The sequence below is a fragment of the Pezoporus flaviventris genome, unplaced genomic scaffold (assembly GCF_033815535.1).
Source record: "Pezoporus flaviventris isolate CSIRO_AGI_PZ_B2104156 unplaced genomic scaffold, CSIRO_AGI_Pfla_v1 ptg000036l, whole genome shotgun sequence".
In the NCBI taxonomy this organism is placed as follows: domain Eukaryota; kingdom Metazoa; phylum Chordata; class Aves; order Psittaciformes; family Psittacidae; genus Pezoporus; species Pezoporus flaviventris.
The window spans coordinates 34,311,025-34,324,511 of record NW_026892584.1 but is presented as its reverse complement, the minus strand read 5'-3'; the positions used below and the strand labels follow the sequence as shown (position 1 = coordinate 34,324,511).

The following is a 13,487-nucleotide window of genomic DNA, read 5'->3' as shown; positions in this document are numbered from 1 at the left end:
AAAATCAACCCCAAAATCCCCCAACAAATCAAACCTCAACCCAAAATCAACAACAACAAAAGTATCAAAAGCCTAAAGTCACATTTGAAGGTAACCATTCCTTAGAGGTGACTGAGAAAATGAGAAATGGAGAAGATTATAGGCTATGAGGTGACTCAAAGGAGTTTCAGGTTGTCCATGCCTTTTTACATGTGGAGATAGGATATAAAAAATACTTCAGGGCTCTTTCCAGAATATGTTATGTGCAAAATTACCTCTCCATGGGAAAAGTACAAAGCATAATTAAAAACTAAACCAGCATCCTCAAGAGAGAGAGAGTTCTGGCTAGCTCTGCTCAGAGAACAGGGGTTATAGGGGATGTAAGTGAAGCTACTTCTATATAAAGAAGAGCCAGATAAAGCCAGGGACATTAGCACTTTCAGCTGTGTGGTGAGTGAAGGAGAGAAAGCCTAGAACACAGCTGTATCAAGATGGATGGCAAAAGGTGAAAGTAGGTGGATGGCAAAAGGTGAAAGTAGGTGGACCTAGGCTTTACTGAATTAAGAAATGAAAGTTTGCACCTTGGGGTTTGTTGAAGATTCAGGTATGTGCTGGTTTTGGGTTGCTTCTTGTTTCTTTTCAGGTGTAAAGCTGGTTGTTTTTTTTTAAGCAGAAGTCTAAAGCGAGTATGAAACTCCTGACTGCCTGAATGTGTTGCATGTGTTTCCCTGATGGCAGGAGGGAGGGTTGGCCACACGGAACAGCTTTTAGGCAGTCTGGCTTCAGTCATAAAATAGTGCAACCAAGAGCCCCCAGTCATGTGGAAAGAACAGGAATGTCTTCTTCACTGCCCTGTTTGAATGTATACATTAAATCTGCTAAGTTCTACACTTCTCTGCTTTTAGAGTTGTTCTGTGCCCTAGAAATCCAGGCTGCCTCTGAAGCACTTGGCATCATTGCCTCACAGCTTTTAACAATTTTCTCCACCCTCCAGAAATGCCCATTTTCTTTCAAGTATTTAGAAGAGGCTTTTGGTCTTTTGGATTTTCATATCTAGAATGCAGAGGGGAGGAAAAAAAAAACCCAAAACCATAAAGTCCTCCAGGTTCTTCACACATAACCTCACTTCAAGAGTCTCCAGCCATTGTAAGTAGGCTTCAAAAAAGTAATTATCAGATGAACAGGAAGCTGCTAGCACACATCCAAGGCCAGGCTGGCCAGGGCTTTGAGCAACCTGGTTTAGTGGAAGGTGTCCCTGCCCATGGCAGGAGGGTTGGAACTGGATCTGTAAGGTCACTTCAGACCCAAACCATTTTGATTTTTATTTTCACACATTAGTGACACCGAGGTGGCACTTGTACCTTGCGGCCCTTCTGCAGGCCTGTGTAGCTTTGAGGATGCAAAGCTGAAACATGACTGTCTGTCTTCCTCCTGCAAGAGTGATTTCCAGAGCTTCTCCATCTGAAATGATAGCCATGGAGTCGTTACCCCTTCCCTCAGGGATGTGCTGAAATGAAACAGGGAGGCAGTCCGCTGAAGATGTCACTGCACCCACAATACCATCTGAGATGCAGCAGGTTCTTATTCCTGCCCCACAAAAATTAGTGTGCTATTGAATTTCCAGTTTGTATCCAGACCCATTACCTTGGCAGTCACTGAGGACACAGAAGAAAAAAAAAACACCTCTGATCAATACATTTGTTTTAAGGCCTCCAAATAGCACTGCACAGGCTTTGTGCATGGTAGGCTGTTTATTTTGGGATGGTAATAGAACCGTATGAGAAGGAAAATAGTTTTAGGATTGTGCAAGGTTGGTCTTACGCCAGAGTATCTTGTGGTGGTGTATTGGGTAAGTGCAGGCACCCTCACTCTTCCTTTGGGCACGCAGCTGCTTCAGGCTGTCATTCCTAGAGTGCTGTGATGCAGAAATGACTTCTGCAAAACATGGAAAACTATCAGGTTCTCCAGAAAACCATCATCACCAGGCAGGGCAGGGCACAGCTGGGGCTGTGCTATTTACAAAAGCCCTTCCTAAGCAGAGTAGTAACCCACAGAAGAGTGTCATTGACACCAGCCAGGGCTTCCTGTCCTCCTTATTGATAGAGTTCAAGGCCCTTTCCCCAGCCCTTCTGTGCCAAATACGCTGAACACAGCAGTTCACTGCTTTCCTTTGAGAGGACCTGGAGGGCAGGAGGCATGATCAGCCTCCATAGCACACTGTGTGCTGTTTCTACACAATGCAAGCTTACATGGACACAGCTTTGTTCAGAGTGCATGTAACTGCTGTCCCTTCTCTACTGGCAATAAAGCAGAAAGTAGTTCACCTAGAGGTGGAGATAATGCACTTTAATTTTATAGATTCCTGTATTATTTTAGCTCTGCCCAAACCAAATTGCATCTTCTCCTACCATAACAGCTTAAGGTTAGAGCTGAGCAGCCATGCCCATTGCAGGATAGGAGGCTTAAGGCTTCTTCTGAGCTCAGCCTCTGCCCCGTGAGAATAGGGATGGAGGAGCAGCAGAGGGAAAGGGCACTTAAGCTGAAGTCCTGACTGAGCAGCATTTCATGCCAAGAACTTGGGCAATTCTGAATCAGAGGCTGCTTCCGTCCTAGAGACATGAGCCCCTGAAAGAGGCAGGAGACAACAGAACTCTCATAAGTCTGTAACCCCATGCCCTGCAGGCAGAGCTGGCCAATGTCTCACAGCAGCAGCACGCATCCAAGGAGCGACTCCAGTGGGACTCGGGCTTGGCACCAGCTGGGTAGGAGGAAATTTTCAAATCCAGCCTCCAACATACTGGACCAGGGCCCAGTGAGGCTGTATGATCTCCAGCCTGGGAGACCTGCAGCACCAAGAGGATGAGGCCCTGGGGCAGCTTTGAGAGGCAGAGCCACTTGAGCAGGGATTGGACTGGTGGCCTCCAGTGGTCCCTGCCTGCCGGAATCCCTGTGCAGGCCTGCGGAAAAAAGCCAGTCTTGTGCTGGGTTTCAAAGTACAGTTCATGACTGATGCATAATGAGCCCCAAAAGCAGAATTCAGCAGGAAAAGTGCCTTTGATTTCAATGGTTTTTATTTTAGGTTATACATGACCTGTTGGTGTAATTATTTCAGTGAATAATTGAGAGATGTTATCACTGGGTGCAAAGTGGCCTTAAGTAAGATCTGTGCTTGAAGCAGCCGCGAGGACTTTTCTCTTTGCAGAAGCTGTTGGGTTCAGCAGGTCTCCCTCTTCCTCCCTCTCACACTGGGATCCTTTCCTTGTGAGTAAATGAGTGATTGTTGCACAACGTTTCCCTGCAAATGAGTGTTTGAGGAGGCCTTGACTGGATTGCACAACCTTACTTGGTCACAGTCTCCCAAAACACTCCTGTCTGCTGATGGCTCATGTGAGGGCCAAAGCACGAGTCACGGCGTGACCATCTTGACTAACCAGGGGTGGCCACAGATCACCAGACTGGACTGCTTCCTCCTTGCCTGGGCTGCAGCATGAGGAAGCCCCATGGCAAAGCAAATGAATAAAACCGTATGGAGCATTTAAAAATGCCCATTTCATTCCCACATTTGACCTTTTGTTTTTTTTTTTGTCACTGCCCAAAATGTCAGGTATCAGTGCAGTACCCTGGGCACCCGGGTCCAGAGGGAGGCATGTGATGAACCACTCTGGTAGCCTCCACGCTGGGGACTCAGACCTTTCCCAGAGCCACCAGAACAACAGCACGTTTGCTCCAGACAGGCTATTTCTGCATGGCCCTAGTGCATGCAGAGCCTGAGTACAGCTGCTGAGCTGTGAGCTTGAAGAGGCATCAGCCATCTCTGTCCTGGGATGCTCCAGGATCCCATCATACAGGTCACCTCCCAGTTTCTGTTCCCTGACAAGGCAGGGCTGTGGTCGGGCTCTGGAGGAGCCGTGTCACCCCTGTATCCCAAAGATGTATGTTTCATGAAGCTGTTGCTGGTGGTTTATAAAATGTGACCAAACAGGCCAGGTGCCCCATGGGCTCCCCACTCTGCACCGAGCCCTAGCACAGGGATTTTCTTCCAGGCAGCTCGCAGGCAGGCTCAGTTCCTTGCATTACTGTCAATAATCTCTGAGCTGGGGACAGCCCTGGCAACCTTAGCAAATCAAATCAGAGCTTTGCAGTTGTTATGCCAGAGGAAAACATGGCATGTGCAACATGCGAGCCTTTGTGAAAGCCCACAGAAATTCAGCTGGCACTCTTGCATTTTGAAAACTGGGATCTGCAGGTCTGATTTAGGGACTAGGCTTTGATTTGAGACAATTTGGACTGCAATGCTTTAGCACTGTTGTGGTTTCCATGGGCTCCACTTATCAGTTGTATAATTCAGTTCCCTCTTGCCCTGAGGTCCAGCTGCTGACTCAGACATCCCAGGACACTGCAAGGTGCTAGAACACTTTGCTTCATCAATCTTTTGTTCAACCCTGGCCAGTGCAAAGTCCGGTTGCTCTCCGGAAATACCCAGATCAGTCCTAGCTTCTTTCCTTGCATGTTTCTACTTTAGCCTCATCCCCATCAGATTACTTCAAGCTCATTAACTGTATAAAGATAACCGGATGAGCCCAGGGACTTCAGTAGACATATACACCTTTGCTTCTGGGGCTGACAATAACTTGCAGCAGCCACGACAGAACTAAGCTGCTGGTCAGACCCCGCATCTCTGGGTCTGGCACTGGGGACCCACAGTCCTGCTGTACATGAACCCCATGTAGTGTGATACCTGTGCACAGGCGACAGGAGGTGAGGTGGGTGTTTTGCTTGGAGTCCTACCGATGGGAGTGAGGAGGCCAGTGGGAGGTGGGCCAGAGACCTAGTCTGGGCCCATGGTTTGTGTGGGGAATGGGCGTGAGAGGTGTGTGGGGTCTCCTTTGAGAGAGTCAGTGCAAACCAGACAATTTGGGGAGTGTTTCTGGGGGGGGGAGGGTTGAGAAAAAAGGAAAGTTGGTAAGTGATGCTGCATAGAGGTTGGACCCTCCTGCTGCCACAGCCCTAGGGTGACAGTAAAGATTGTCCTCAGTGTGGCCAACATGGAGCAGGTCAGACTTTGGGACATAGGCACATTAGTGACAATACCTATGTTGGAAGTAGGACAACAGGCCTCTCGGTGTGCAGGGACTTACTGGCAGTGCTTTCACCACTGGGGAAACTGCCATGAGTTCACCCAACATGCAGGGATGGTGGTGGGCTGAGGAGCTGGGCAGGGTGAGGACACATTACCTCACAGCCAGAGTGCTCAGGGGACCCTGTACCACCTCCCCAGTGAGGGCCTGACACTGATCCATCAACACACAGCATCCGGGGAAGCAGAAGGATGAGAGCTGACACCCTTGCCACAGCCTTCAGGATGGATGTGGGGAAGCTGCTGTTGGGGCTGAGAGGTCCCAGAGCCATGAAGGTTCCCTGGGAGCCTGCGCCACTGCTAAAGCCGGGAGTGGGACAGTGGGTAGCATCAGGGGCAGCCCCAGTCTGGGGCCTGAGCAGCTCCCTGGGGATGGGGACTAGCAGAGGTCAGGCTGGGAAAGAGCTGTGGGGAGCTGGAGACCAGCACTGCTACCGTATCAGCAGTATTGGGGTGGCACTGGAAGCAGCAATGCCTGTGTGTGCCCTCAGAGCCCTGAGAGCAGCATCTCCTTCGTCAGACAGTACTGAGAGCCTGTGTGTCAGGTTTAGCCATGCCATCCAGAGTGCCACCCAGAATGCAGCCCAGGCTCCCAGCAGGAGCACGCTGCCCTGCAGAAGACTAACGGCAGTACAAGGGAGGGGTTCAGCTCCAGCATTCTTACCAGAGGCAAGGTGGAGGTGCCAACAGCTGCACGTGAGCAGAAATAACCATGACTTTGGAGTCAGCTCAGTACGGGTGTCACACACTGCAGAGTCTGCACATGATGTCCTCGAAACCAAGATTACTGTTATTCACCGTTCCTTATTCTTTGTTGTTCTCCCTTCCCCACCAAGATGTGCAGCAGCCCAAGCTGGCAGATGCACAGCACTGGTTTGCTATCTGTATGCAGATTTGGCCAGCGTACGCTACGGCTGAGGCATGCAGACACAGACATTTCAAGGCCCAGAGACTTAGTAACCAGCTACGTGTGACACCACTTTACCTTTGGAGCTCCAGGAGTCAGGCAGGCAGCTCTAGAAACTTGGCCCAGTGTGTCCCAATTTTTTTTTTTTTAATGGAGGAAACAATAGCAGTTTTGTGCAAAACCCACAGTAACACACTTTCATTCCAGTCAGAGCTTTGCTAGGCTTGATCCCAAGGTTGCGTAGCTGCAGTGGAGGTTACGTGCCTCTTGCATCCAGACTATCCAGTATCTAATGCTCACAGTGGGAATCTTGTCTGAATGAAGGCACTCGGAAGACATGGATCTGTCTTGCAATTAAGGCTCCTGCTTCCATTATCCAAGCCTGAAATACTGTTTTCAAATTTCAGAAAATGCATTTCTACATTGGTTCAATTTATTGTGAATTCAGGTTTGCAGGGAAACTTAAGTCTGCAATGACTGAAAGCACAGGTAGAAAGGAGAATTAGCAAGTTCTGTCTGCAACAGCCTGAATTTATTAATGTAAGAAACTGGTGGGACTTAGAGTCACAAAAACACTAGAGAAAATGACATCTAGGTAAAAAGGGACAGGTATTTAATTCTAGCTCATTTTGATTTCCAAATTTTCATCTGGTTTGCTATACTGGGAAAAATATTAAGTTTCTTTACAAGCACTTATTTAAAAATAATTGCACCATACCACACATGGAAATAAATACACAATTACCCAATGACACTATTATACAATCAATGTGACTAAACTGCTGTACACTTAAAACTGATGGTGAAGACTTTCAATCTTTTTAAAAAAAAATAAATGCATTGATGAAAATGCCTATGCTACCTGATTTCAGTGAGAAATAGACGGCAGAAAATGTACTCTTAGGATCATCTTGCATGGTCTGTAATTCTGTGGATTGCAAAGGCAATGACATTTTGTAGACAACAAGCCAGAGATAGAGTTCTGCTACAGATGGTAACCCTATGCCTCTGAATACATCAGACAAGACTCAGTTTATTCAAACTGTGTGAACAGATACTGTAAGGTGTTAAAGACAGCATTGTGGTGTGTGTGCACACCTTTCACAGGCCTTGTGCACGGAAGTGATTCACACCTGCCATAGTTTACTATGAAGTAAATGTCAAGTTTTCTGGAAGATCTCTGGGTTTTCTCCACTGTGCATTCATGTTCTGCGATGTCGGCTGGCTGCCAGCAAGATGTTCTGAGGTTTGATACTTCAAGTTTTCCAGAAGATGAATGTTCTCCTGAATGATCTTTTTATTTCTGCAAATGAACTCTGCTGAGAAATGCTCTGTATTTGGACAGCATCTACAATTAGCCTATCTGCCCTGTGTCAAAAGCCATGCTCCAGAGACCTTCTGAGGTCTGCAGATATCAGAGGATCTCACGAGATAAACTATCCAGCCCTTCCAGGATGACAACAAACACTACAAGAAAAGCAGCACAGCCCTTAGGGAAAGTCTAACTCTTTGACAATTGGAACTGGTGGGGTTTTATGGTCTATTGGTTTATAAATAAAATGGAAATCTTTCTTGGTTTCGCACTTCAGGAGGGATGCTTTTATATGGTGAGGAAGGGCATCTTTGTCCAGCTGCAGCCACTGGTCATCAACGTAAACAAAGAGTCTATAGTCCTTGGGATGGGAGACTTCAAACTTCTCGGCACACTGCTGGCTCAGCTGCTCAACTGTGGTGTCTTTTCGGGAAGCAAGTGTCCTTGACTGAGCACCAATTTCCAGAAAGGAGATAGAGATGAAATCCTGAAGAGAAACATGAGGATAGATCTTAAAGTTGAGACTGACTTAGGACAGAAGGGGGTAGCATTCAGCCCCAAAGCACTACCTGCCTAGAGCTCCTAAATGCCCTCAAATATCCTCCAATCATTCTCCAATGCCCCGGTTATTCTCTCCTTTCTCACTTCTGAAGGACAAGCTCTGAATCAGCAAATGCTTAAACTAACAAACACTTAACCGAAGACTTAGCCCTTTAAAGACACGTAAGTGAAAGCTTTTTTCTGATTTTGGTGAATATCCTTAGTGAGCAGTCTGAAACAGTTCCTTCTCCTACTTTTCTACAACTCCTGAAGAAATAGGATGCAAAGAAGTAACAGAACAATCCCAAAACCTCAGAGATCTGGCCTGAAAATCCCCTGTCTCATAGAAACAGGAAAGGGTTGGCAGTGTGGTGACCCTTGCAACTTCCCTGCCACACAAACAGCACCTTGAGAGTGTGTCCTGCAAACTTCCTTCCATCAGTAATGAAAGAGCAGAAGGAGTTATGCTGAGAAAGCTGTTTTCTTTCTATCCTGTTTCAGGCTTTAATTGCTGCTGAGATGTTTTTGCCAGACTCATGAGGAACAGAATCTAGAGGGCTTTCAGTCACAGTGGAACCTGAATGTTTAATTTGTATCTGTGAAGTTTAAAAAAATTCCCAACCATTTTAGTCAAAAAATACTCAGGTTCATCAGAAGTGAGTTTTGTCAAATACGTGGACTATGGGTTTTCAAACTGTACTTATGGAGTGTCACTGCAGATGACTAAGGCAGCCAGAGGGACGTGCAGGAGCCTGCTGAACACATCAGTAAGCTGTTTACATATGCCAGGATGTGCTTGTATGTCTCTGATTCATTCTAAAGAATGTAAAATGGTGCTTATGCTTCGGGGGGAGGGGGTGGGGGTGGGGAATCTTCTGAGGAAATGCAGCATTTGCTCATTCAGCTATTATGCTCCATGTTAGGTACTTGCCGTGAGCTACTGCCAGAGCAACACTTGGGGCTGGATGGCTGTTTGGTGTATCCCATCCATCATTCTCGCGTTCTGAGATCATCAGGGACTGCTTTGACCACACTATGGGAAACATAATCAACTCAGCGCTTTCACAGGGCTATATGGTCTGCGTCTCCCGCTCGGGAGACTTTCCCCTGGCTTTCCCCTTGGCTTCACAATTTTGTTTCGCACTGTGAAGGCTTTACAGAACCGAGACGTGGCCTTTGCTGCCTCCCTGTGGCTGACAATTTGATCACAGCACATCGGGCTGGCGCGGCGCCACCATTGCTTGGTCCTGCACCCACCCTCACCATGGCTGGAGGCCCAAAGCACCCATCCTTCCTGGGACCGTCTCCCGCTGTGCATGGGGAGGTCTTCATTGGGCTATATACAGCATGGGATTCAAAGCTAACCAGATACTGTTAGGTCTTTCCTGCTGCCAGGTGAGAGAGGCTAGGCTCTGGAAGATGCTCCTCTGACTGGTCCTTGGGATGTCTCAGGTCCTCCTACAGCTTTATGCCATCTAGGAACTGTTCCTGCATAGCCTGCTCACATCTCCTCAGCTTAGCCCATGATTCCCCAGGCCCTAAGAGTGATGAAGGGGCTCCCTGCTTCCCCAGCACAGCTCTCCACATGTGACTACTCTTAGCATGCCTCCTTTGAGAAGGAACGAAATCACTCTGCAGCTGTATTTAAAATTATATTGTTATGAGGGTACTTCAAGACTTCAAAATTAATTTTTTAAGTGATACATATTTCAAATGAGGTTTTTTTTAAAGATTTTGAAATCTTGCACATATGCACTCTTGTTTTTCACTAGTGACTTGGGTTAACTTTGTTTTAAAATAATTATCAAATTAAAAATCAGTAAGAATGTAAGAGAGCATGGTCATCTTTCAGGCTCTGTCCACAGCAAACAATGCCAGCTACCTGCACTGATGAGCGGGAAGCCCGGGCCTTGTTCAGTGTCCTCCGTCGCTCCCAGCGGTGAATGGAGTCCTGCACCTCCATGCTCAGCTGCCGTGTGACAGTGATTTTGTCATAGTTCTTGATGTGCTCCAGGGCCCCATAGGTGGTAGTTAAATAGTAGGAGCCTGCAAAAGGATAAGGTCTTGTATGAATATCTCACCAGCGCAGTCCATCCATTTCCACTTCCATCCTGCCTGCTGGCAGATGCCTAACACTTGCACTGTCTGTGCCTCTCTGCAGGGAATGCAGGCATGTCTGATATTAACCCAAGAGAAAGGAGACCTAATGGACAGTGTCCTCCACCCCCTTCTGCTTCACAGCAGCATCACTGTCCAGACTCAAGGTAAACTACTACAAAAGCTGCTTTCACAAACAAACCCAAGCAATGTCTTTGACCACAGATGGTTTATTCTTTGGGGCATGGCCATCTCTTTGCTGTGTTTAATAGGGCCAGTTCAACAGGTCTGCAATCTGGACTCCTGAGCAGTCCGCATAATACAAGGAAATTAGTAACAACTGTAGTTACTCTGTAAGAAAATGACAAGGCTGGATGCAGCCCCCTCCAACTCTAGCTACGTTGCTAAAGTGTTTAGAGCTCGGGTCCGCTTGTGGGCTCAGCACTGTTAAGGATGTCTCAGACCTGCAAGGACAAGTTACCCTCTACTGCCTCCATCTCTGTCATCTAGACTTGGAGCCCAGGTGTCGGCTGAGAGTAACTCCTGGATTGTTCAGAGATGAGGGATAAATCTTGGTAAAGCAGAGAGATGGGATAAAGCAGTAAAAGCCTGCAGCCACCCTTTCCCCCTCAGAAACTCCAAGACTACTATGGTGTTGGCTGTAGCAGGTAATAAATAATGAACTGCAGCAGCCAAGAAAGCAGTTGGACCATGATAAGAAGAGGGTTTATCAACATAGGTGAAAATAAGCCCTGATAAGACGGCAGAGTTGGATATTGGGAAGCTGCTGCTTTGGTTGTGAGGCAGACCCATGCCAAGGAATGGCTCCAGTGCCGAGTTGAGAGCGCTCATTTTCCCAGCTGCACCAGGGTCTCCTCTGAACAGAAGGAAGGAGTCAGCCTGCAGAGCTGCCCGAGCAGGAGCACACCTGGCCTGAGGCAGGGTGAGAGGCCAGTCCTCGGTGGGGCCGAGGCCCGGCTTCTGGGAGATTCCCCTCTTCTGCTCCGCTCACCGCGGTGCCAGGGAAACGGAGAAATAAAAACAGCCTGTCAGCTGGGAGGGGCTCCCTGCTTTTAGTAAGTTTCGTAATAACTGCAGTTGCCTCTAGATGGCACTTCCACATCACCCAAACCTCGCACCAGCCCGCCTGGGGTTTCGTAACCCTTCCTCAGGCTCTGATCAGCTCCACAGTCATTGCGGCTGGTTGCTTAAGTGGTAGGTAAGACAACATTTTATATAAGAGAAGTATTTTTGGAGCAACTCTAAAGTCTGGTGTAAGAGAGGAGAGACCAGCATTGCCATTTGACTTTCTGTACTTGGTGGGTCTGATGAGGAATGTCCCATAGCTACCTAAGTCTGCTTACGCCAAACCCCCTCTTTTTTTTACCATCTCTCACACAGTGCTGCTGAGAGCAGGCTAACAAGCCTACAAGTGCCACTTTTCCTCTCTTAAATAGAGTTACTAACTTCCCTTGTCTGTCATTCAGCATTTCTCTCTCACTGGCATAGTCAGGGGTGCCTGTGGTGGGACTCACAACCTGGTGTATCCTTTCCCTCAGAATCCAGGGAGAAAGATCTCCCAGTCCTCCATGACAGGAATTCATTATATCTTTAAGAATTGTTTTTTCTTACACTCAGTTTCCAGTATCTTCCTTTCCACACAGTCATTTCCCATTGTCTGTCCCTGCCTTTGGCCCAGTAGTCAACATCACTGTTACTATAAAATTCATTCAAAGTAAATTTTTAATTTGAAGGCCAGATTTAAATGAGTTTATGTATTACCTGATGTAATTTCACAGTTTTCTCCCTTTTGCTTTTAGTGTGTTCTTTTTCATTTCTGTGCCTGAATCACTTTTTGCCATTTAACTTTGAAAGGCCTAACTCAACTGAATTTTTTGCCATTTTAGCCCTGTTCTTCATGGTCTCAGAGCTGTCATCACTGAGACCTTTTCATTCCATTCCCTGTATCAGCAGTTGTTCCCAGTGTCCTTTCTGATGTGATTCTTCAGCCAGTTTGGTCTGGAACTCCCTCACAAAATTTTCCCCCTTTGACTGGCATGCACATTTCACAGTCTTTGCATCTTTGACTGAAGAGAGCCTCCAGCCTGCTTTGCCTTTAATACCCTGAGCCCAACCCAGATGTCCTCAGTAACCAGCCTGGTAGTATGCCCTTTTGAAACGAAGAACCTGTGGGCAACACAGTTACCAAAACCAGCTTAATTATGTCAGCAGAATGCTGTGCTTAGACTAATGTTTTTTTCTGCTAACAGTTCTTTCCAGTGGGATAATTAGCCTATACAGAAACCCCTCACTAGTACGATCACACTATCACTGCTCATTCTTTTAGTACTTCCTTTTCCCCGCCTCTGCACTGTGCTGGGATGACATGCTCTTAGTTACAGACTTGGTTTTAACATGAATAGAAGTAGCCTGCTGTTATTCACTCAGGACCTCTTTATAGAACCTCAGTACTTTTCAAAACAAAATCTGAAGTAAAACCCATTTTACTTCTTTAGTGACTACGTGGTCACAAATTATCTGTGTTCGTAACTCAGAATGCATAACCCTGTCACTGTTAGTAGCATTTGCTTCCCAATCTACATTTAAGAAATGAAAGGCCCACAGTTCCCTAGGGTATTTACCCCTCTAGTAGCAGAAGTCTTTATTCACATCCAAACATAATATTCCACTCTAACCTAACTTTCTTTTCTCTGCCTCACTTTGATGAGAACATTGTTTAAAGGGGTCACTCAAATGTAAGAGTAGAGTCACCATAAGAATGATGTATGGCCCCCGGCATACAATACAGTTTATGAAATGTGCTCTTTTCTCATTGGAATAAAAGTCTTTGCACAGACCTTTCAATTTTTCAGCCTTAGGGCCAAGGAACACTAGATAACTCTGTTTAGGTTACTAATGCAGCAACTCAGATCTCATTTATGCTAGGTCCCTGCCTTTCTAGCTGATGTCTAGGGTACCACATTGCCAAAATCAGCTAAAGTGTTTGACAATAATTTTAGAGACTCATATTTGAAAAGTCTGGCCAAAGCTTATCCACAAAGCCTAGCCACAGCCTTGATGCCCCGCTTTCACAAACACTAAAGCGAGGTAAAGAATGATTTCCAGAGTGAATATCCCAGGAGCAAACACTGTACTCTACCTTCCCCTAGCTGCAAAGCAGGGTCCATGAGCTCCATCATATACTCCACATTCAGAAGGACTTCAGTCAAGTTGCTGCGAGCCAACACATACATGAGCACAGGGAGGAAGTCATCTGCACCATACGGCTTCCCTGAGCAAAGAGAAACACAGAGTGGTCACAATAAACTCACCACAAAGATACATTCCCCCACAGCAGTGACAGCTTCTCACCCAGCTTGTCCTTTGCAGACTTCTGCTCGCATTATGTGAAGAGTTAAAGCTCAAAAGAAAAAAAACTGCTGAAAAAGGGAAAGTTAGTACACTCAAAAAGTAAGTAGACTTGCTTCAAGCCCAAAATATGAGAATGAAAATTT

General features: G+C 46.7%; 1 protein-coding gene across 1 annotated transcript in view; it reads right to left on the bottom strand.

Moving 5' to 3' along the window:
* Nucleotides 1–7,412: 7,412 nt before the first annotated feature.
* LOC133274717 (ras and Rab interactor 3-like) overlaps nucleotides 7,413–13,487 on the bottom strand; it is a 159,482-nt gene continuing 153,407 nt past the window's right edge. The window contains exons 24-26 of the mRNA XM_061464254.1: nucleotides 13,133–13,264; nucleotides 9,758–9,921; nucleotides 7,413–7,822 (exon numbers count right to left, since the gene is read on the bottom strand). Coding sequence (XP_061320238.1) covers nucleotides 7,514–7,822; nucleotides 9,758–9,921; nucleotides 13,133–13,264 — 605 coding nt within the window. The 3' untranslated portion in view covers nucleotides 7,413–7,513. The remainder of the gene's footprint in view (nucleotides 7,823–9,757; nucleotides 9,922–13,132; nucleotides 13,265–13,487) is intronic.